The following is a 22,502-nucleotide window of genomic DNA, read 5'->3' on the forward strand; positions in this document are numbered from 1 at the left end:
ATACCATAGTAATCTCGGGGTTGGACTTTAATAGGGTGTGGATTTGTGGCAAGTCAGTCAAATCGTAATGTGGCTTCGCTGATGTTTGCTCCCAGGACTACGCGATAAATCTCCCATTCTGAGGCCAAGCTTTTAATGTAGCTTGTGCTTCGTTAGCCGTCAGCAGTACTCAGTAGATGCAGAGTTTCTCTATTCTCTTTCATCTCCAGTTCCTGTCGAGATGAAGGGAAGCACTCAGATGATGTAAACTGCCATGGATTTTTCTTTCCTCAGAACTTATCCTAGTTCATGTCTGCGTTACACAAGAGCCTTCAAAATGGCCCAACAGAGGGACCACAGGCAGTCCTTTGCTCTCTATTTGGGTTTATGAAAATTGAGCAAAATGTGAGGAAATTGAGGAAAAAACGGAGGAAACTCTGACCAAAATCCTTTTTAATCTCTTCTGCAGTTTAAAGTTTAAACAAATGCGTGAAGAACAAAACATTTATCCTTGGAATAAAAAAATATCTCACTAAATAAATCCCTCAAAATCCGAGTAATCTGTGTCATTTCATGCAGTAGCAGCCACATTTTTGCCCTAAATTTCCTACTGCCAACATTTTGTGGCTTAATTTCATGTTGTTGGCTATGAGAATATGTTTCGTCGACACTTTACACTGTGATCTAGGTTCCCCACTTTGAATTCACAACCTAAGATTTCACCATATCTCATCAGCCAAACTCACCCGGTCTCTAGGAGGCGTAAGTGATTAAAAAATAAATCATAATACCAAATATTCACTCCAGCTTCTCAAATGTGAGATTTGCCAAATTAATAACTTTAATTTTTCTCAGCGTTCAAAGCAGACCTTGACAGAGCGGTCTAATAAACAGAGGCACAATGCTCTCAAGGCTCTCTAGCATTAGTTCAAGTTTTATTCAGAGCAAAAAACAATGCAGTTCCAATTAGATGATGACATTTTTATTTTTGGAATTGAATTGCATTTTCCACTGACACAACACAAGACAAAGTTAATAAGATTTTTAGTAAAAGGATAACTCTAAAACTGTCATGGCCCATGGAAGTAAATATGACTGATCTAAGAATGTAGATATATTCTGATCCAATATCAACAGGTATTAATTTCATCTGCATTTATTTTACGTGTGACAAATTAAGCAGTTGTTTTAAGAAGTTGTTTCTTCCCCCGCTTTCTTTTGTGTACCTTTGTTAAGCCTTGTTGGAGGTATGTACTAGAGTTATGTTATAAATTGCCCTTTGTCATACTGTGACTCCCCTCTCAGATCCTGCACTCACAGACAAATGGCCCGACTGTTATTATTACATCCTGTGCGTGCTTACGTGTGTGCACGCACGTGTTGGCATGGATCTTCTGGAGAGGATATAGAGCAGGAGGAGACGGCACAGGAGGCCAGGATGTGACTCATGAACCAAATTAAAGATAAAACCTGCACGTTACATGGAGCTTCCGGAAGTTACTGTACTCGTGTCTTAATATTCCAAAACGGGAAAACCGGTAAATGTTGAGGTGTGAAAGTAGATACGTTTCCAAAGACCCACACCTGAAACCATTTTCCTCGTCTGTAACAACCTGGAAAATGTGAAATCCCAAAACCTTCTGGAAACTGCACCTTTGTGAAAATGTCACTACCAAAGTGGTTCTGGATTGGAGCTGAATATTGTCATGCTGCGACCAAGCAACCATTAAAAGACAATCACACAACTAATACGCTTGGAATGCTGCATTTCCAAAATGCTGTGCGTTCATTACACTACATTAATTCCATTATTATTGTAAAAGTATATTTAAACATTACAATTGGAAGTTTTGTTCCGATATTCGCCCAGGACTTGTTACTTGTTACTCATTTACTCTGCCTTTAGATTGTTTTTGGATTCATTCGTGTTTTTTAGCTCTGCACAGAAGCAGTTGGGAGAAATCCTTCCATTTTGCAGTTTCAAATGACATTCTGTTTCCATTGTTGCTGCAAACAATATGTCCTCTAATAGAGACTAATGTCCTTGCTGCACTGACATGACACAGACACAGTGGGGTTGCTTCCATCGAGTGAGCATACAAGTACACCCTGCTGTATTATCTCCTGATCCTCTATACGATGTAAAAAGCAATTGTGATGCAGATGCCGCCCTTAATAGCACTGCCTAAGCTTTCTAAGTAATGAGCTGTTTATGAAGCTGTTGAAGTAATCAGCATGATGTAGATGTGGTGCCATCATTTCTGTAAACAGAATTGTCTGTATGGCGAAAGCAGCCAGATCTGTGTTCTGGTAATGGTAGTTGGAATTATTGGACTGCACAGTCTAATAATTATGAAGTTGGCTGCTCCTAAAGTGACTTCAATTACAGACTGAGCTATTCCAATTACCCACTCAACAGATTGTGTTATTGATCTTCACGTCCCCTCTCGCATTAGTGGAGCCGAAGTTCTGAACCGAAACTTCCAACACCAAGATGAAGCAGTCACCAGACACCCATGATTCCTCCATCTAACTTCTTTCAACACTGTAGAAAGTTGTATTTGTTCATTTCTTTTTAGTTGAAGTGCCTTGAAATAACCAATTGTTCCTCTGAGTGTTCACGGAATCTTTGATATGCTCTGTGCCAGCATTTGGGTCAAAACCCTTCACGGAGCTTTGTCACGCCATCACATTTGCTTTAAAAAGAAAAACATGCAGTCCTTGTCCCATTCACTCCTTTACCACACCTTTGACCGTGCCAGAGTGCAATTAGAATGTTATCTCTTAAGGGTAGAATCTGGATGGATCGCAGTAGGCGAGCTGTGCAGCTATTAAAGACTGGATGATCTGCAATATGCTTTTAACAACGGTTGCCACTTGTCCCTGATTGAAACATGTTCATCCAGGAGAGCAGGCATATGCAGGAAGAGGAAGTGTGGGACCATTTTCTGGAGGCACTTGTGGGCAGGGTGCATTGTAATGTGAAATTAAAATGGAAGAAATAATAGGCAAACATAGATGCAATTGTAGAAGTTTACTCACAATTGTAAGGTAGTAGGCAGGCTTGCTTTGAAATGCAACCACTGATAAGTTTTAAGTTTTTCTTGCTTTCTTTCAGTGAATCTCTTCCTCCACATTGCTTTTGAATGCAGGGACCTCAAACTCCCGCCAATAATCGGGACAGCCAGCCCACACCCCACACCCCCGCCCTAACACACACACACACATACCCTAACCCACACACACACTGCTCTGGGAACTAATGACTTTCTCTCCTGCTGGTTTCTCTCCGCCTGCAGTGTTGGATGTCTGTCAGCCACTTGTTCGCACTGACCAAATTTGGCCTTTTAATGGGATCTTTTAATAACACGATTTCTGCCGTGTCATCATCCATCTTTAGATGAAATCACACTTAACCCTTGATAAATAAAACACTCATTTGTTTTCATTGGCAGATGGCCGCTGCTTGTCAGGAGCATCCAAAGATGATGTGGGACAGATTTTATTACATTTTTACATGAGGGTAATGAAATTTACGTCTGGGAAATTTGAATTAAATGAGAGGTCTGTTTGTGTAGTGCAGTCTGTGTGTGTGTTGTGGTGTTTCTCTTGAGCTATGTCACTCTACAGTATAACCAAGTTTGTGATGTTTGTTAAAAGAAACAGAAATCAATGAATGTTCAAAATGAGAGTAACTGTATATATATATTTAAACTTAAAAATCCCTCCTTTCTGCTTCTGTATCTACTCACTCTTCTGCTTTTTCGGGCAAACCTCCTTACCTCTGTCTGTCTCCAGAGGTTTCTGTCACTGGAGAACTCCTTCTGTGAGTTGAGGGTGATGTCAACAGGCTTCAAATCCCGCTTGCAAACATCTCTGTACTTGAAGCAAGTGCGTATGAGAGGAGATGTGTCAGAGGACAGTTCCTCGTACAGAATGGGCAGCCATTCTTCTGCTGTTTTCCGAGCCAGTGCTGCTGACGCTGTATCAGCTGGGTACAGATGTTTTCAGTTTCAGATCTTCTGCCCAATACATTGAAGGTGGAGGCTGTTTAGTCTGTCCTCTTGATCTGCATAGGTGGTCCAGTGTGTCAGCAGTGTATCAGTAAAGAGGAGATCCTGGGTTGACCTCTCCATGGTGCAAGATTTATGAAATCCTGGGCTGCCCAGTATCCCCCTTGGCCTTCCAAATATAATTCAAAGGAGTGCGAGCACAACATCTGGTATCGGTTCTACTGTAGGAGTTGGTGAGTGCGCACATTTGATGTGTCAGACTGCCTGAGGTTTGCCTGAGGTTTGCTGGAGGCAAAGGTGGCTGTTTGATCCAAAGCTGGGGCAGAGGCCGGTGTGATGGCCTGACTCGTTCACACTCTATTGGGTCTGCACATCACGCATCTTAGGCCCTCTACTGCTCTGAGTTTGCCTTGAAGTCAGCCAACGGCGTTATGATGCCTGGGTACTGTAGGTTGTGAGGCTTGGTGTTTGGAGAGCAGCTGTAGCTCTGGAATACTGTACATGATTTATGGACTAATAATTGTTTTCTTTCTTTCTAGTGTGTGAGCATGGGAGATGTGGATAGATTTGTCTCACATTTTGGGCGATTTATGTTAGGTGTAGTTACTTTCATTAGTTATATTCTTTGTCTCATACCTGCTGGCCGTGAAGCTCCAGCTGCCCTGCAGTAGCCGATCGGAGTGTCTGCAGTCTCTGGAGCGTAGCATGTTGTGCTGACTCGCATATATGGATTGTGTATAGAATAAAATGTGTTGCCACTGTTACACCAACTGACATAACTTTAATAGAACGTAAACCCTGCCAAGCTGCCCGGGCTCATCTGGCCTGTGAATCGCATTACAGAGTGTCCTAAAATAAGCGTCAGGAAAATCCCTGTGACTTTCCTCAAAAAACCATAAAGCTCTGCCATGCAGGGTTTGACAGGATTTCTTGTTTCTTTTCTGTCCCTGGTTGTCATTAAAAAGAAGCGGGTGTCTTCTCAGGATCACAGGGGTTCATAGACTGACACAGGATGGGGACAATTGATCATTATATGTGTCGCTCCCGTCCCATCTTCTCCTGTCCTGTCATCATCTTTCTTATCCTCACCTCCCTCTCTCTTTGTCTCCTCTCCTTATTCCCTCTCCTCCCCCTTGTCTCTTAATCTAACTCTATCTCTCATTGCCCCGTCTCATTTCGTTCTCTTCTCTCTCTAGAGCACAAAACATTAATGAAAATTACTCATAAATGACTTCATCTCAAAGCCAAAGCAGAGGTGTGTGTGTGTGATGGAGAAAGGAGGTCTTCCAGAGACATTTTTGGGACACGACAATGCGATGCTGTGAGACAGTTCTGAGGTTATCTCAAACCCCATAGACATAAAGGACCACATGGGTGGTGTCAGGTATCTAGAATAGATTCAAATAACTTCTCCAATTTAGCCTGAGTGGCACCTAAAGCCAGGAGGAGTCGAATGCTTTTAATATGCTCGTATTGTCTTTTCAAGCCACGACATCGGCTTTCTTTCATGTTATCATTGGTGATAGCTCAATATGCTCTCCTGGTGCTGTAGATGTTCTTGACTTTGACATCCTTGCAGTCTGGCTCTGCCCACTTGCACAACATATAAATTGCACAATTAGTTAAATAAATTAAGTCATAAAGTGTAATCATCCTACGGTAAATAGGCAATAGACTGATTTAATTACTGACTACATCTCAACAGAAACATGTCCATCCCTATGAATCATGAAATACACACATTCGTCCTGCTGATTCACGTTCACTACCTGCCAGCCAGGTGATCAAAAAGTCCCTGATCACATTATCAGAGTTGGGGGAAAAAAAGTTCCCTTTGCACCAGTGTGATGGTTATTGACGTAATGGGACTGTGTGTTCCAAACAACAGTGAGTGGACAGACAAAAAAGGACGACGTAGAAAAAGGTAGACGCAGTAAAAAAGAAAAACGATACATAGGAAGCCATTTATCACAGCCACACCACGAGGAGCAGCCGCCTTAATGAAGACAGATAGTAGCCTTAGCTGTCGACACCAGAAGCTTATCTCTATATTAAGCATTCAACCCATTAGGAACACACCGGCCGTGTGCGAGACTGATCTGGACCATTTAGCGAACAGGTGAAAACCCTAATTAGGCTGGAGTTTGACACAGGGGGCGTCATTTGCTTTAACCGTTTGTATCGCGGTGGCGGGTCGACCCTGTCGCCTCAATTGCAGCAGTATAACTCGACTAAAGGTTGAACTTCATGTCACAGCCTCCATCACGTCCTTTTCACACCCGATGTCACTACAAAAACATGATAATGCAGTCACTAATCAGTGTCAGAGGACAACCAAACTATGTCAAAGTACATAGTAGTTGATGTGTGTAAACAAGAGACACACGTTTGATATTGTATTTTGGGTTCAATTATATTGCTTAAATAATAGTAATACTTAGACTCATTACAGTTCATCACAGGTCAGGCTCTGTTTGTACGTTAACAGATTCTAGTTTTAGGAAATTATGAGGCAAAATCAGTCAATACAACAATTTAGGCGTTTATAAAATAAAATAATAATAAAATAAGAGATCTCCTGATTGAGTGTGGGCTTCAGATGATGTGCAGGAGTTTTAAGGGTTTTTGGTCCAAGTTTTCTTTTGTTGAAATGAAGCAGAAAGAATGTCAAAGTTTCTTCATGATTGGAGAAGCTGAAGTGAGAGAGCAGATCAGTGCAAAGTGAGAGACAGCCGCTTGATGTAGTGAAGAACGTCCACTCTTCCACTTTACAGGGTGGCCAGAAGCAGAAGCAGAAGCCGACCTGAGAGGGGAAGATTTTATGTTTCGTGACCCTGAGCGTTCACTGTGTTAAGGGGCCCTCGATGGCAAGTGATACTGTATTGATCCCCCATGGTGAAATTCTATTTTGGCTCGTCCTTCTGCACAGGGAGGTCAGAGGTCAGGGTCAGGAATATACTGCATTGCCCCCTGAGCAGACAAGGATTCATCGCCTGGCTGAAGATAATGGAGCAGGGCCAGACACTGTGTGTGTGTGTGTCTGTATGTGTCTGTGTGTGTGTGTGTGCGTCTGTGTGTGTCTGTGTGTCCCTATTGTCTAACAAGCTGAGTTAGGGTTTTTATATGGAGGTGCTTCACTTTATTTACACACGGTTCCTGTACTTCCTTTATGAAACCTCTATATTTGTGTCGACTGTGTTGAAATTCGAGATCAACACTTATTTTTGATGGCTGCAAAATGTGTTTTGATTAGATAAAAGCTTGTTAGCACATTTTTAGACGAGTAACACACTGAGTCATGGATTGTTGACATGCTTGAGTAAATGGACCTGCAGGTGCGTAATGTCTGTGCACCAACATAGCTTTATCCTGGTTTCATTCTGAGTATGGTGTTTACATGACGTAGCAAAAGATTTAAACGTTGCCGTCATCTGATTTGAAGTGGTGCCTGTTAGCTCCCTGGCGTCCAGTCGGGTTCTCTCTCTTCTCAGTCATTATCCTCTGCCCTCTCCTGCCAGCAGACTGTCAGCACTTTCCTCAGTATGTCAGAGGTAGAGGATGATAATTATTCTCCTCTAGCCGCTCCTGCCACCCTTCTGTTTTCCTCTTAACCTTTATCCTTCCTCACCATTCTCTCCGTCCTCCTAAATGCACACACCTGGCTTTATTAATGTGAGAATATGCTGCATGTACCGTGGTGTGTGTTTTCCTAGAGATAGGTTGGTCAGACAGGTATGAACTGTGGCTTTCTTCACAGCAGTAAGTGGGATTTAATACCAAAATTATGCTCTCCTGTATTCAATCTTTCCACTTACTGGACTTCTTAAGCACCTGTTGCTTGCTTGCTATGTTTGTTAACTATTACTGCTCTCCTAATATCACATTTACAAAAAACCAATCACACTGTGGTATTTGGTGTGATTTTTAATGTTTCTCACATCATGTGGCCCCTTTTAAAAACCGCGACAGCATATTGCCTTCTGTTTCTTTTCTATCATAAATATGTTGGCAAGATTACAGACAGGTGCTTGTTTAATAGGGAGTGACAGGAGATGTTGAACAATCTCTTTCCTAGCAACCACAGAGGCATGGGCTGATTTTAATAACCTGAAAGTGCCGTCCAGAGATGGAGTTAAGTGCCCACGCATTTCATCTCTGCATTTGCGAATCTTTCCCCACCGATCCTTTGACTTAAAGTCTCTGGGCTTGATTCAGAGTTGGTGATTTAAGCAAAAGAGTGAATCCGAACCAAGAAGAGCCTCACAGCACTAAGATCAGACAGAACATAACTTTCACAACACATTTAATATTATATTATGTAATTATATCACTTAAACAGATTATTGTGCAGGTATATTGCCACTTATATTACTCATATAGTTTCTTTTGTTTCTTTGTAATGTTGTTTGTTGTTGAAATCCAAAGCCAGTTTCAAAAGATACAGGAATCATTGTTGAAGTGAAAATCAGTAGTGACATTTCAGCAGCAGTTGAGATGATGAACAGTGACTTGAACTATTATCGGTAAAATGTACTGGAATTGACCGACTTCCATGTTTGAAGTAAGACGCTTGTTTCAAGTAGCAGTGTGCATCAAAACTGCTAATCAGGGCTTTTCTTGTCATGCTGTTTCGTGCAGCCAGGGGATTTTGTGATGAGGACAGTTCAGAGTGTGTAAACACAAATACAGAACAAAATTACTCTTTTGGATTTTAATACACAATAAAATAAACAATCAAATTGGTGAAACTGAACTTGCACAGCTGGTGTACACTGTGTCTCATGTTAGTGTCGTCAGCGTGCCTTGAACAATTCTTTCTGCTTTCATCTCCTCACCAATCGGCCCCCACCCCCACCTCTGCTACCTCCATAAAGTAAATGTATGTATAGTATATGCGTCATAAAGAGGTTATTCAGAGTAATAACGTGTAAAGCTTTTAGGCTCCTTTTACTCTTCCTCCCTGTGATGGTACAAAACCAATCCAATCCAGCTGCAGCCTCCTCTACAATCCCCCATGATGTTTCATGAGATGTGAATGTAGCCTGTTCTGCAAGCATGACTCCTCAATGGAGAGACATACGTCCTGCCGTCTTCATTGGAAAGACACCATAGCTACATCCAAGAAGCCTATTAGATTTGATGATGTGGAGCTTTTTTTTTTTAAAACAATAAATGCCTCCTGGAGTTCCCAGGAATGAGGTGGCAGGGCAAAAACACACTCTGTCCATTTCACACTGCTGTACGCCCCGCAGGGAGAAGGAATGGGTGGGTGCTGGAGTTGTGTGTAGTATTGAGAAACTCGTATGAGGTATAAACACACACAAGCTGGAAGAAGGTCATTTTCATGCATTCTCAATGGGCTTTAATGCCCAGAGGAAAGGAGTCATAACTGTAACAGTATATGCACACACACACACACACACACACGCGGGCACATACACACCGTGCGCTCATTAATCACTGCAAAACAGGCTCACTTGACATCCACCGTTACACACATGCTTGCATCTCTCTTTCATGGACACACACACACTCACACACTCACGTTCTTGCTCTTGCTCTCACATATTACAAAGTGTGGCACGGGACACAAGGGCACTACAATTAGAGGTGTTGTTTAAACCCCCACTGATTACGCTGTTAGTAGATGAATCCTGGAATGCACATGGACACGCATACATGTGCAAACACACACACCACATACTGCTCCCCTGCACTTACTGTGCACATGCTGATAACCTGCTCTATTTTTTCCTGTTAAGTCACTGAAGAAAATGGAATTTATTTTCAAGGTTTTTCACGAGAGAGAGAAAAGCCACAGGCTACAAATCAGGGCAGAAGAGGAGAAGGTGAACACTGGAAAGAATTTCTAGCATCTCTAACTAAAGCAGTAGTTGTTAGTTCTTTCAAAAAAGTGCACATTTGGAAGACGACATGGAATTTTGTGAGAAGAGAGGTAAAGGGACAAAAGGAAAGAAAATGCAAATGAGCTTAGAATTATGAATTAGAATTCCTCAAACATTTTTCCACCACAACAACCATCGTTACAATTACCACACTTGTTTTCACACTGGAGGACATAAATTGACAAATTAAAGCCAAAAAATTAGAAATAACCTGTCAAAACAATGAGCCCCATTGATAGATCACTACTGAGAGTATAAGCTGTTAGATGACAATGGAAATGATGACAATGGAAATGGAGAGATTTGTCTCCAACATAGTGGGTTGCGGGAGGAAGAACACATAGTTAGCATATACGAGCTGACAGAAAGCTGGCAGAGGAGAATGAAATCAAAGTCATAAAAGAGGAAGGCATGATGGGAGTTAATGGATGGGCCTTTCCCTGGTCACGCTCCATGCTGAGCCGCTGACACTCATGACTGGAAGAAGTAATGAGGCTCAGGAACCACACCTGCACACATCCCCACTAGTATAGGGAAAACAACACTAGGAAGACAGAAGCAAGCACATACAAACCTGTACAGATGTTCTCAGTAACACACTCGTGAACACACACACAAACACACACCCCTCAACACACAAACACACACCCTTCCAGTGCTTAATTTGTCTAGTTATCCCCTTGGTGGTCCTGCTGAGTTATTATGAGAAACACAATCAATACAGGCAGTGAAATGAGGAGAGAGACCTGCGCCGAGGTGTGTCGTTGCTCCCATGCTTACTTGTGTGTTTATCTTTAGTGCCAGTCGTACAGTGTGTGTGTCTGTGTTTGTAGGTCAGCCATAGAAACTCTATACCACTCCAGATGCCCATGTGGGATTGACAAAATCCATCATTTGCTGGTTGTGGAGGCCCACCACAAACATCCTCCATGAGCCTTAAATAGAGTACACACACACACACACACACACACACACACACACACACACACACACACACACACACCGTGTCCGCTGGGACCTTGGGGCATTGTACAGAATTACTCACTACCGTATTTCTGAACTAAGGTGGAGCAATTCCATCCATACTCAACTCAAAGTGTGGGCGCGTGTGTTTGTACGTGTGTGTCCTTATTTTCTTCAGCGATCCAGCATTTGCAAAAATTGTTTATGAAATTGACAGTGCAGATTAATGAATAATTTCTAATAAAGTCACCTAAAGTCATGATGTATGTGCGCAGGCTTGTTTTGGTTATGGATCAATAGAAACAGCTCATCACTTTTTGCTTTGACAGATCTATGAGTAAGCTTTAGGTGTCACAAGATAAATCTGTTAAGTCATGAAACCAAACACATAGTTTGATCTGCAACATTCTGCAGTGTAGTTGTGTAGTTGTGTAATTTTTGTTGAGTTTAATGAAGGCTTTACTGCTTATATGCTTGATATATAAAGTTTATTACAAGCGACGCTGGAAGATTTTTCTACAAATACCTTAAATGGCCTGACTGCGTGTTCGTGCACACACTCGGCGTCATACGGTGTCAAATAGGACACCGGTCCCTGAGCTCTCTCCTCCAGGCTAATGGTTTGTGGCACTCCTGCCTGCTTCAATCCCTCCTCAATCACCCAGTGGTGTGTCTGGCCCGGCTGGTGGCAGGAAATGGGGGCAGCGGTTGATTAGAGCAGGGGGAAAGTGCTGTAATAGGCAGCCGGCTTCTCAGGAGGAGAGTAGCAGCTTTAATTCGCCTGTTTGACGTCAGGCTGCTGTGACTTACCCACACTCTCACTCACGTGTCAACCGCCACTTCAGGTCTGCACCGTTCCATAGTTTATAATGGTAGAGCTGATTTTTAGATCAAGATCATGATTTGATGTCTTGACCCTGTGGTGTACAGCAATATTTAAAACAACCGCAGCCGCTCGCACAAAGGGGGGAACTACTGCCAAATGTGAGATCATAAAGAGTCTCTTAAACAGTATTTGGCCATCATATTTGATTGATTTAGTTTCCATGTATTGACACAGACCTGCATTATTCAGGCTGTAAAATATACGCTGGCCACCTATAAATAAATTTGGCCTATATCTCACTTTTCTGCAGAGCACAGGATATTAACGTAACATGCCTGCTATCCCGCTGCTACACTGAAGATGAGGGCGTTCTGCTTTGGCTGAAATTTTGCCACGATAGCGGCGGTGGTTACGACCATATGGCCGGTGAGCACCCGGCATCAGCGGCGCTCCAAGCCCTCCCGCATCCTCCGTCACGACCGAGGCAATTCTGCTGGGAGGAATTTGAACAGAGTGAAAGTCAGGCTTCGTGTTTCATGACGTGTTTGCGGTGAATGCGTTTTGCCACGTCACATCGCGGTTACACTACGAAGCCGACCACAATGTGAGTCGCCTCCTCTAGTGGTCTGGCAGATCTGAACTCAACCGGACCAATATCCATCAGTTACACTATGCATTGAATTTCAGCCGAGCGTGATCGGATACTAGAAAATGGATACATGTTACAGGAAATGGCATAGTGTTACCATAGCCACAGACACACACTGTGAGCCTGGTAGATCCCTGAGCTGCACAATAGAGCTCAACGTCTGTTCTCTGTGAGCTTAATTGAAATCTGAGTGGAATTTTTCATTGCAGCCTTGAATAGAAGTTGCAGCGGCTTTTTTTTTGAAGAAGTATGTTGCAGTGTGTAGAGTTTCCTTGTGTTTTTGTCTGTGCTGGTAATTGACAGGATATGAAGTCCAACAGGTGGTAATATCAGCAAGAATGGTGATTTCATTTCATTAGAGCTTGCTAAATGCACTGATTGGTTAAATTTCCATCATTGTCCTCTAGATATGTCTGGATCCTCAACAGATACTCAATACATGGCATCAATGGCAACAAGACTCTCCAGGCAGATATCTCATTTGTTATGGCTAAGTGATAAATGTCAGGGATGTGTGAGGAGAGAGGAGGCCTAGCTGTGTGTCAGATTTATCACACCCAGCTTGAATTCTGGGATGTTGTGGTTAATGTGTAGCCGTAAAGTTTCAGGTTCATTTCCCACCATGCTGGCAGAATGCTGGACTGGAAACACTGGGTGGGGATGTGACAACCCCGGTAAACGTTCTTAATGAAAGGCTCTTGAAATAGAGCCAGGCAGTGAGGATGGTTATGGCCGGAAGAGGAAGTGTCATTGATTTCCCAGCTCTTCTCAGTGGACTGGCTCATGTTCCAAACAGACTTAGTGTCCAGAATGGTGAAAGAGAAAGGAGAGAAGAAAGTGTTCCATTAATGTAGCAGAAAGTCAAAAGATGCCGTTTGTGCATTTGTGTTGGAAGCAGCTTGTGCCCTAAGTCTTTTTTTTTTTTTGTTGCATTCTCACACTCTTTTAAACACACACACAAACACTTAGTGCATTGGAACCTTCTGTCAGTTACATAAGCCATGTCACTTAGTCAAATGCAGCAGCAGTGATCCGAGTGCTGCTGCTCTCTTCCAGCATCACACTCAGTTTACACCGAAGAGCAGACGATGGGAGAGCCGAGTGTCGCCATCATTTGGGACACTTGATGCTGCTAAACCATCCACCTCTCCAAAATAAAACTAATAATAAGGTTGAATCTGTTCCCTCGCTGACATGATGAACTTTGACTCTTTGAAATGGATGAATTTCTAACTCAAAGGTAGACCAACTTAGAGATACAATTACAACCAGATACAATTAAAACCTTCTAATGCATCCCTAAATGGAGAATATATGAATATGTAGATATTGAATATAACTCTTCAGAAGAACAATCACAATTTCAATTTACTCTGAAACTGTGTGGGTAACACAGTCTGGACAGGAGGTGGGTGTGTGTGTGTGTGTGTGGTAGGATGACGTGTCGGCACTCTGCTCCATCCAACCTGCTGTGAACTGAGTCAGCCTGGACACGCCGGCTTCAGTGGGACTGCTGTCGCCGGGGAAACAACTGCTGCCGCCTGTTCTACCAAACTTTGTGCCAAGGTGTCAGGATAAAGACTGTGTCTGTGATCCCTGTGGAAAAATGTATCTTTATCCTCCGTCCTCTGAGCAGGTCTCCCTTTGGTGAGGTTATTCAGCACATGACCTTTTTTAGACACAGTCTTTGGAAATTAAACACAAAAGTGTGTGTGTGAGAAGGCCATAAATGATGTAATTACATTTTTTCAGTGAAACCACAATTCCCCCACAGGCCAAAATTTGCCCTATGTTTCCCTGAAGTTTCATCATCATACCTGATCTCTCCACCGGATGTGTGCATCTGTTACCATGGTTACCTTGGTGATTGAATATGTGCCCTTTTTATATTCAGTTCAGTAAACATGAGTGGAAACGGTACAATGGGCATGACCGGTCAAAGTGCTGTCGCCTTCCTCAAGCTCATAACCCTCCTCCTCCTCCTCCTGTATTCTGGCAAGTGCAACCGTTGAGCTTGATCATTAATTTGAAACGCTAATAGGAACAAGTTATGTTATTATTATCTGCTATCTGAGTTCTTCATTAGGCACAGGTGGGAAGATATGAGGATGTGATGTTTGTGCTGATAGACCTGTGATTAAGACGACAGAGGTTGACTTTCCTCATTTCCCGTGTTTGACAGCATGTGGCTGCCACTGTCGGCCAAAATAAGGCGTCCTTTGGGTTTTTTTTAAATTCATTTACGTGGCAGCTTTAAACAGATTGCTTTTGTCACTGGAATGGATGGAGAGACAGTTGTATCTGTCGTAATTAGACTGGATATATTGAAGTTGTCTAGAAAGTCACTTGTCATTAATGTTGTTCCAAGAAAATCTAACTATTCATGACACACCCATACATAACTCCAGAAAACCCTTCTTCATATGACTTAAAATAATAACATGCAGGATATAGATAACAGCGCTGTCATTTATGTAGTTTTTCTCTACGGCAAAATTTGTAAGAATGAACAAAAAAAAGAAACTCCATCTTTTCAGAATGCTTTGCATTTTAATGTTTTATGCGATCGTTTTCATATTCAAACCTGTAATGCATGTTAGTGTCTGCATGTGATATCATTTTTGCTGTACTGCTAATTATTAGTTGACTAATTGACAAACAGTGGGTATCAATGATAAGTTGGTATATGTAACCTTTGCTTGCTATTTGCTTTAATGATTTATTTATAATTCATGGGGAGGAGGGCAAAGGTGGACAGTTTTTCCATAATCTAATTCATCATGAAGGCACTGTCAGGCTGTGCAGGCTTCATCTTTGCTGTGTGACACCGATCAACCTGCTTTCCCCCTACAAAGCAGCGTTTTGTCCGAATAACTTCACAATTGTTGGCTTTCCTCTCGCTGACCGCTCTCTCCCCACTGATATCGCTGCTCTCACGTTGTGTTAGTAGTCTGATAATGGCATCCTAAACGCTTTTGCGCCCTCTGAAAAGGTCGCCTGTTCCTGGGAAGTGACGCGATGATAAATGGAGACCGGGACAAAACACACCTTTTAAAAAGAGCTTTGTTTGCTGTGGCCTTGACGGATGTAATGAAGGTGTTTTACAGCTTTGAGAGGGGAGAGGAGGAGCCGGGCCGACAGCCGCAGTCGGCACTAAAAACACAGGACAGGGCTCCCCCTTCAGGTCAAGGTGGTCTGATTGGTACATCCAACTGGTCTCTCCTCTCTCCTCCCTCTCATACATATGAATCTGGCTTAACCGCTCCATGTCCTTTGACTTTAATACGGCCGACTGTCGTGAACACAAATAACCAACTTTGCTGCTTTGTATAAATACAGTCAGGATTCATCAGAAGAATCAAATCAAAGCAAACATTTCTCTCTCCCGTTCCCCACACAAACTCTTGATTTCAGACGTTCTGCCGCCGTCACTGCCGGTCATTCAGATCTATCTCACTTAATATCATGTGGATGAGTGTTGTGCCTGCACTCTGTTCAAAGGCTTCTATGTGCTTAAACCCAAATTGAATCAGTGGGTCAGCTCTTCTATCAAAGCTTTTCTCACTGCGATAAAAACTTATCCAGATAGGAGAATGTTCCGTTTGATCCACAAATCCACTTAATGGCAACGCGGTCATAACTCAAGAGTCTCGCCTTTGTTTTGTTGATCTGGATGTTAGAATAGCTGCAAGTTCTTGGAGAAATTCAGGTGGCGTCTGTGATTCAAAGGCGTTTGACAGGTGGCAGCCTATTGGATAAAAGGCATGTTAGTTATATAAACAAGTGCCTTTGTGAGTGTGATAATGACTCAGACTGGGCTAACCAGCTGGTTTTCTGTTGCATAACTAGGTGACACATCTCTGTCCTGTCTACACACACACACACACAGACACAGACAAAATTAGGGACATTAGCTAAGTCCTTGGTTCTCAATTTGTGGTATAAGTACAAACACTTGAATTCTGTGGGAATTTGTTATTGTGGTAAATAATGAAGTTTGAGTTTATTTAAGTGGGATTTCGTTAACCTGTGAATTATTCTCTTCTAACAATGTGACCTTCTGTTGAACATGGTCCTCCCTGTCTGTGTACATTCTGTGACCCTAACTTTCACCCTGTAAACTTCGCCATTTTACTCCTGCACACATGCAGACATGAGGTTTTCCCTGTGATGTTTCTCAGCAGGTTGCTTGTTGGTGATGTCTTTGGTTTACAAAGTTGGTTAACTAAAAGCAAGTTGCAGGGAAAATAAATATACACTCTTCTCATTCTCTCCAGCTTTACAAAAATCACACCAACAAAACCTTTCCCCATGTACTAAGCTTACATTTCGATTGCCTTTGTTCTCTGTGTTTATGTGTGTGTTTCTCAGAATTGACACCAAGTACGGTATATGAAAGTAGCCATAGCACCTCCCACACATTTGTTTTGACCTTTTAAGAGCGTAGTTTCCTGCATATAGCGTATAAAAGCATACGTCTGGGCCCTTTCCCCTGCTGTTTTCACCTACAGTATGTCCAGCATTGGCAAAGATGCTTATATATTCAATGGCGGCGTGCCCAAAACAATTTTCCTATCGAATCTTTTGCAGTATTTTGATAACATATCACTTTAAAGGGCAGCTAAAGGTTTCACGTCTTGCAGAGCTTGATGTTCTTATGCGAGTCAGAACAATACTGCATGGCTGTAAATCAAACGCCTCTGATTTCACTGCAGTTATTCAACTTTGTCACTGAAGTACCGTCCTTGTCAGGTTTAGATTCAGATCAGATCCGTTCTGGCTGTTCAACACTTAAGGTGTGAAAGATCATCTCCGGTATGAAATGTCTGTTCTCAACTTTCTCTCACTTTTTGCTTACAAAGTTGTGAACATAGAAAAAGTTGTGTGTAAAAGGTGTTTGCAGTTATTTGTCAGTCTAGTCTTCTTCTGACTTGACACGCTTTTGACAACAACGGACAAAGAGAGGTCGTACGACTGATATAAGCTCATCTAGATGCGGCAAAATGGGTTCCATTGAAACCGTTGGGTTTGCATTTTTCCTCCTCTTATGGTCATTGTTTATGTTTGTTGCCATAAATCAGCCTTATGTTACAAACCCCATTTTCTGTGAGGTTAGGTGCAGTGTTGCTGTAGGTGGTCATACTCTACTGTGCAGAGGTTACACTGCCCCCGTGTTGATCCGTCTGCATTTCAAATATTCCCAGAATTTATATTGAAGCTTAACACATTTTGCGTTTTGCCGGTGGAATTGAAAAAGAGCTGCTTCTTCTCTGAGCTGCACTCAGGTCAGCTTGACATGACCGACCGTTTCCTTTTATGCAGCACATAACAGCACACACAGCCTTTTCTAAATGATGTAATGTTCATCAATTACTTATGGGAGTAATGTTCAAATGTCCACATACTTAAGTCAATGCAATGTCCATTATAATTTATTTCTTTTGTTGTTGCAGTTCTTGGTTAAGGTTTAAAGCCCCAGTGCCAGCAGAGATATAGTGAGTTTCATAAGTGGATCCTTGTTTTTCTTTGTAGCCGTTCACCACAATGGTAAATTGATCAAATTAAACGAAACAGCAGTAAGCCTAGTGCATGCGTTTCACTATAGGATCGCTGTAGGGAGGTCGTGACACTGAACGTATAGAAATACATCATGAAAACCAGGGGGATGATCTTCCCCCGTGGCCATCTAGCCTAGTTTTTATCCGCTTCTGTTTCACGTCTCTGTCCCTCTGTGACTTCTTCTCTCCAGAGGGCATTGTTTGCAACATTGGTGTGTTCATTGAATCCCTCCATAGACGATAGATCATTTGAGTGCAGCACAATGAAGATTAGAGCAAAATGCTTGGGCTGATCTTGTTTCTCGAAATCCCAACAGATGTAAACAAAAGAGGGACATTCTCTCTCTCTCTCTCACTCACTCACTCACTCACTCACTCACTCACTCACTCACACACACACAAAGGCTATTCTACTTACAAGGATGAAGACACAGATGCTGCTGAACACTGATTCATTAACAAGAAGTCACTCAATGTCCACACAGAATACAAGTCTGGAACCAAACCAAAACTCTCTCTGATTGATTGGTCTTTGTTTGTTTGAGGCTCCCTGAGTGAATACCTGGTAGACGTCCTAATAAAAGGGAGCTCCACGCCCCTACTGGTGTTGGGGTAATATTACACCTTACTGAATACACACTGCTGCTTGTGTCAGAGCCCCATATGTAACTTTGAAATGATGTCAGAATCCAGCTGGGCTCAGTGTGAACATTTGGGACCCGTGGGTTTTGTACAGAAATGTCACATTTCTCCCATCTGGAATGTGATGCTTGCCTTTTTGTATGTCAGGACACCTTCACCTTTTTCTTATACAGATCTGCTGCTGGTAATGATTTGAGTTTTTGTTTAATGTAACATTTCCAGTATAGCCGCTTCTTCAGCCATTCAGTTCCCTTCCTCAAGTTTCAGGCATGGCAGCATTATCAGATCATCATACCGCCGTGTAATTAATGAGGCTGCATTACAAACTGTTAGTCCGTCTCGCTTGTGTCAGCACAGATTCATGGCACGGATCGACTGCATCGTAGGCACAGTCATCTTCATTCATTGTTCACTAACATGTCTAAGTGCTCTGACTCACGATGGAGAACTGCGCTGACGAGAAGTGACACCGTGATGCACAAAGCGTTTCTCCTACATACGTGGTAGTTCGGTTCAATCGGCTTTCCTGCACACGTCACAGCCCACGTCTGGCGTTGGGACGGCCCGATCTGATGTCTTTTGATGTGCAGTGTCAAAGGGGTCTTGATTTCCAAAGGATGGCCTGAACATGCACATACACACACACACATGTATTTAAAGTGTGGTGCAAATGAAACGGGGGGAGAGAGAGAGAGAGAGAGAGGTTGTGTGTTCAGCACAAATAACGACTGACAAGTGTCCCATAGTCCCATGCTCAGCGGTAGATTTCAATTACTCAGTGTGAGCACACACATCGTGGCTCATCGATCTCACCATAACCGCGTGACTAAAGAAATTTACTACCTGACTGAGATGAACCTTTGCCATTTTAAACGGACTTTTTTTTTTTCAACAGCATGCATAAATGTTATCACTCATTTATTCAGAGATGTTAAGCTGGGACAATCCGGCGGCCTTCCTATCTGTATCTCTGTTAAGTGTGCCGCTTGTCGATTCTACACAGTTACGGCTATAAATGCTCGTAACATGAAATATAGATGTAAAAACAATTTCCTTTCTCTCTTCCATGCTCAGGCACGGTACAAACAGAGTCTGGACCCCACAGTGGACGAGGTGAAGAAGCTGTGCACGTCGCTGAGACGCAACGCCAAAGAGGAGCGCGTCCTCTTCCACTACAACGGCCATGGAGTGCCACGACCCACCGTCAATGGAGAGATCTGGGTCTTTAATAAGGTACTGCACACACACCTAATATTACACACAGATATGGATATTCCGAGAGAATTCCCAACCACATTTACTTTAATATTCACGTGTTAATGCTATGGATTCTCTCTAATGCTATCAGGTTAATTATCTGTTGCTTAGATGTCATTGACCACAATTACGTGGTTATCAAAAATGCAATTATGATAATGATTATATTGAAAATTATACTGCGATTAAGATATAAATGCGACAAAAGCTCTGCCATGTAAACACCATGCTCTTGGCAGATTATTGCAATAATGCATCTAGTGAAAGCGGGCAAATCTCTGGACAACCACAGATTTATATCCATCAACAAACATCAGCTGAGACACATGTGGGACCTCAGTTAGCATCAAATTGAAATGTGATCCGCACGTGGCTCATTCCTTGTCATATGCTTAATGGCTATACTTATGTAAATGAGAGCTCATGCAGGCATTTGCCAAATTATGGATTCGAGTACACGGAACAAAAATATAAATGTGACACCTTTTTTATTTCCAGCCATTTCAATTTGTTCTATGCGCTCATCTTGTTTCTCTCAAATTCTGCACACAAATTTGTAGATATCAATGTTGTTTCTCCTTTCATCAAGACAATCCCTCTCCTGCACAGGTGTGGCATATCAAGAGTCTGATTAAAAGCCATGATCACTACACAGATGTTCCTTTTGTTGGGGTCAATAAAGGGTCACTCTTAAATGTTGAGTTTATTTTGTTGTTCAACATAATGCCACACATCCCTCAAGAGTGAAGAGATCGTGCGTATTGGCATGCAGACTGCAGGAATGTGCTGCAGAGCTGTTGCCAGAGTAATAGATGTTCATTTCTCTACCATGAGCCGCCTCAAACATCATTTCAGAGATCACGAAAGTTTATCCTGCAGGCCTCACAGCCGAAGACCATGTGTAACCATGGCAGCCTGATGAAACTGTTGTTTACACAACAGAATTTCCGCACAAACTTATCAGAGATTGCCTCAGGGATGCTCGTCTGCGTGCTTGACGTCCTCACCAGGTTCTTGATTTTTTTCCTGAAGTTCTGCGTCAGAAGCTCACATTCTCCGGGCACTGGCACGCTGGAGAATCATCCGCTTCACTGCTGAATCAGGGTTTCAGCTGAACAGGGCACATGGCAGGAAAGTGTGTATGGCGTCGGGTGGATGAACAGCTTGCCAGGTTGTGAACAGAGTAGCCCATGTTGGTAGTGGGGTTATGGGGTAATCCTGTGTGCAGCAAACTCAAGTGCATTTTATCTCTGGTAATTTGAATGCAGAGATATTGCGATGAGATCTTCAGGCCGTTGCCGTGCCATTCATCCGCTCCCATCACCTCATGTTTCAGCATAATGATGCACAGTCCCCTGTTGCAAGGATCTGTGCACAATTCCTCCAAGCTGTAAATGTCCCAGTTCCTCCATGACCTGCATACTAACCAGACATGTCAACCATTAAGCATGCTTGGGATGCTCTGGAATCAGCGCTTACGACGGCGTGTTCCAGTTCCCACCATTATCCAACAACTTGGTACAGCCATTGAAGAGGAGCGGGAGGAGAATACGCCACAGGCTACAATTGACAATTTGAGCAATTCAATGCGAAGGAGATGTGTTGCATTGCATGGTGGTCACACAAGACACTGATCAGAATCACTCTGTTCATTTCATGGTTCCGTCTTTGTCGGCGAAACCTGTGACTCGCAAATGCACATCTGGAGCCCCAATCACATGAAATCAGTAGATAAATCCTGAATGAATCTATTTCTGTTGACTGATTTAATGACATATTCAGAATTGACAGGTTTTGCAGTTATATTTGTGTTTGGTTCTATATACTGTTCTTGAACCAGTGCAGTATTTGTGACCATTGAAATTGTAAACATATCGCAACAAAGACCTAAAGCTTAACGGTGCATGAAAAGCTGGAAACAATGTGGGAATTACATTGACTTAATGTACATGCAATAAATGAACATTACATTACATCTTGGGCGGGTTAGGCTGGAGGCAGAGTAATGTGCTAATCCGTTTCCACGCGTAACCCAGCTGAACTGTGCTCCAGGGCGTAAGCAAGCGCGCCCAGGCACACCATTAAGGCATCACAGCACTGCGTCTCTCACTTGAGTACCAAACATGACCCAGCTCACCTGCACGCCGCAGTCCAGGCCTGAGCACCGCTGCATTGTGTACAGACTCAATTATTGCGAATCAGACATAAAAATGGGATTTGTTTATTGGATTGTCCTATAAGTAAGCACCCACTCACAATGATGCACCGCCGCTGTCTTGGCTTCGCTGTTTGCCTCCGCCGTCCCAGCACACCCCGGGGCCTTGTCTCATCCCCCCCTCTGTTTTCCCTCCTTTTGCTCCTCACTTTGTTCCTTATGCTGATGATAATCCTTTAAAAAGAAGCTGCTGTGTCATTGTGGCTAAGATGAGCTGACCGCAAGATCAATAAGGGATTTGGTGTTGAAACCATATTGGGGGAAATGGCAAAGAACCCAGATTTGCCATTAAGTCCAACATTTTTATAGCACCAGGGTTATTAGATTTATGACCCCCCTCCCTCTCTTCTCCCCGGTTACCTTTTTCTACTGTTCTCTCACTCTCTCTCTTTCTCTATCCACTACTCACACTCTTCACCAAACAGATGACTAGTTAATAATTAAACAGAAATCAGTAAATCTGAATTATCAGCTGTAACATAATGCACCATTTT

At 42.7% G+C, this 22,502-nt stretch overlaps 3 protein-coding genes across 3 annotated transcripts in view; 2 read left to right on the plus strand and 1 right to left on the minus strand.

Annotated features, from left to right (window-relative positions):
• The window catches only part of dgke (diacylglycerol kinase, epsilon), a 181,387-nt gene extending 166,744 nt beyond the window's left edge, over positions 1-14,643 (plus strand). The window contains exon 12 of the transcript XR_012961420.1: positions 14,632-14,643. The gene's annotated coding sequence lies outside the window, so the exon portion shown is untranslated. The remainder of the gene's footprint in view (positions 1-14,631) is intronic.
• The window catches only part of rasal3 (RAS protein activator like 3), a 225,203-nt gene that overhangs the window by 146,930 nt on the left and 55,771 nt on the right, over positions 1-22,502 (minus strand). The window lies entirely within an intron of this gene.
• The window catches only part of rptor (regulatory associated protein of MTOR, complex 1), a 140,387-nt gene that overhangs the window by 27,430 nt on the left and 90,455 nt on the right, over positions 1-22,502 (plus strand). The window contains 1 exon segment of the mRNA XM_076145405.1: positions 19,611-19,769. Coding sequence (XP_076001520.1) covers positions 19,611-19,769 — 159 coding nt within the window.

This window comes from Genypterus blacodes, unplaced genomic scaffold, assembly GCF_046128005.1.
Source record: "Genypterus blacodes isolate CSIRO-AG114 ecotype Tasmania unplaced genomic scaffold, CSIRO-AGI_Gbla_v1 ptg000030l_1, whole genome shotgun sequence".
Lineage (NCBI taxonomy): Eukaryota > Metazoa > Chordata > Actinopteri > Ophidiiformes > Ophidiidae > Genypterus > Genypterus blacodes.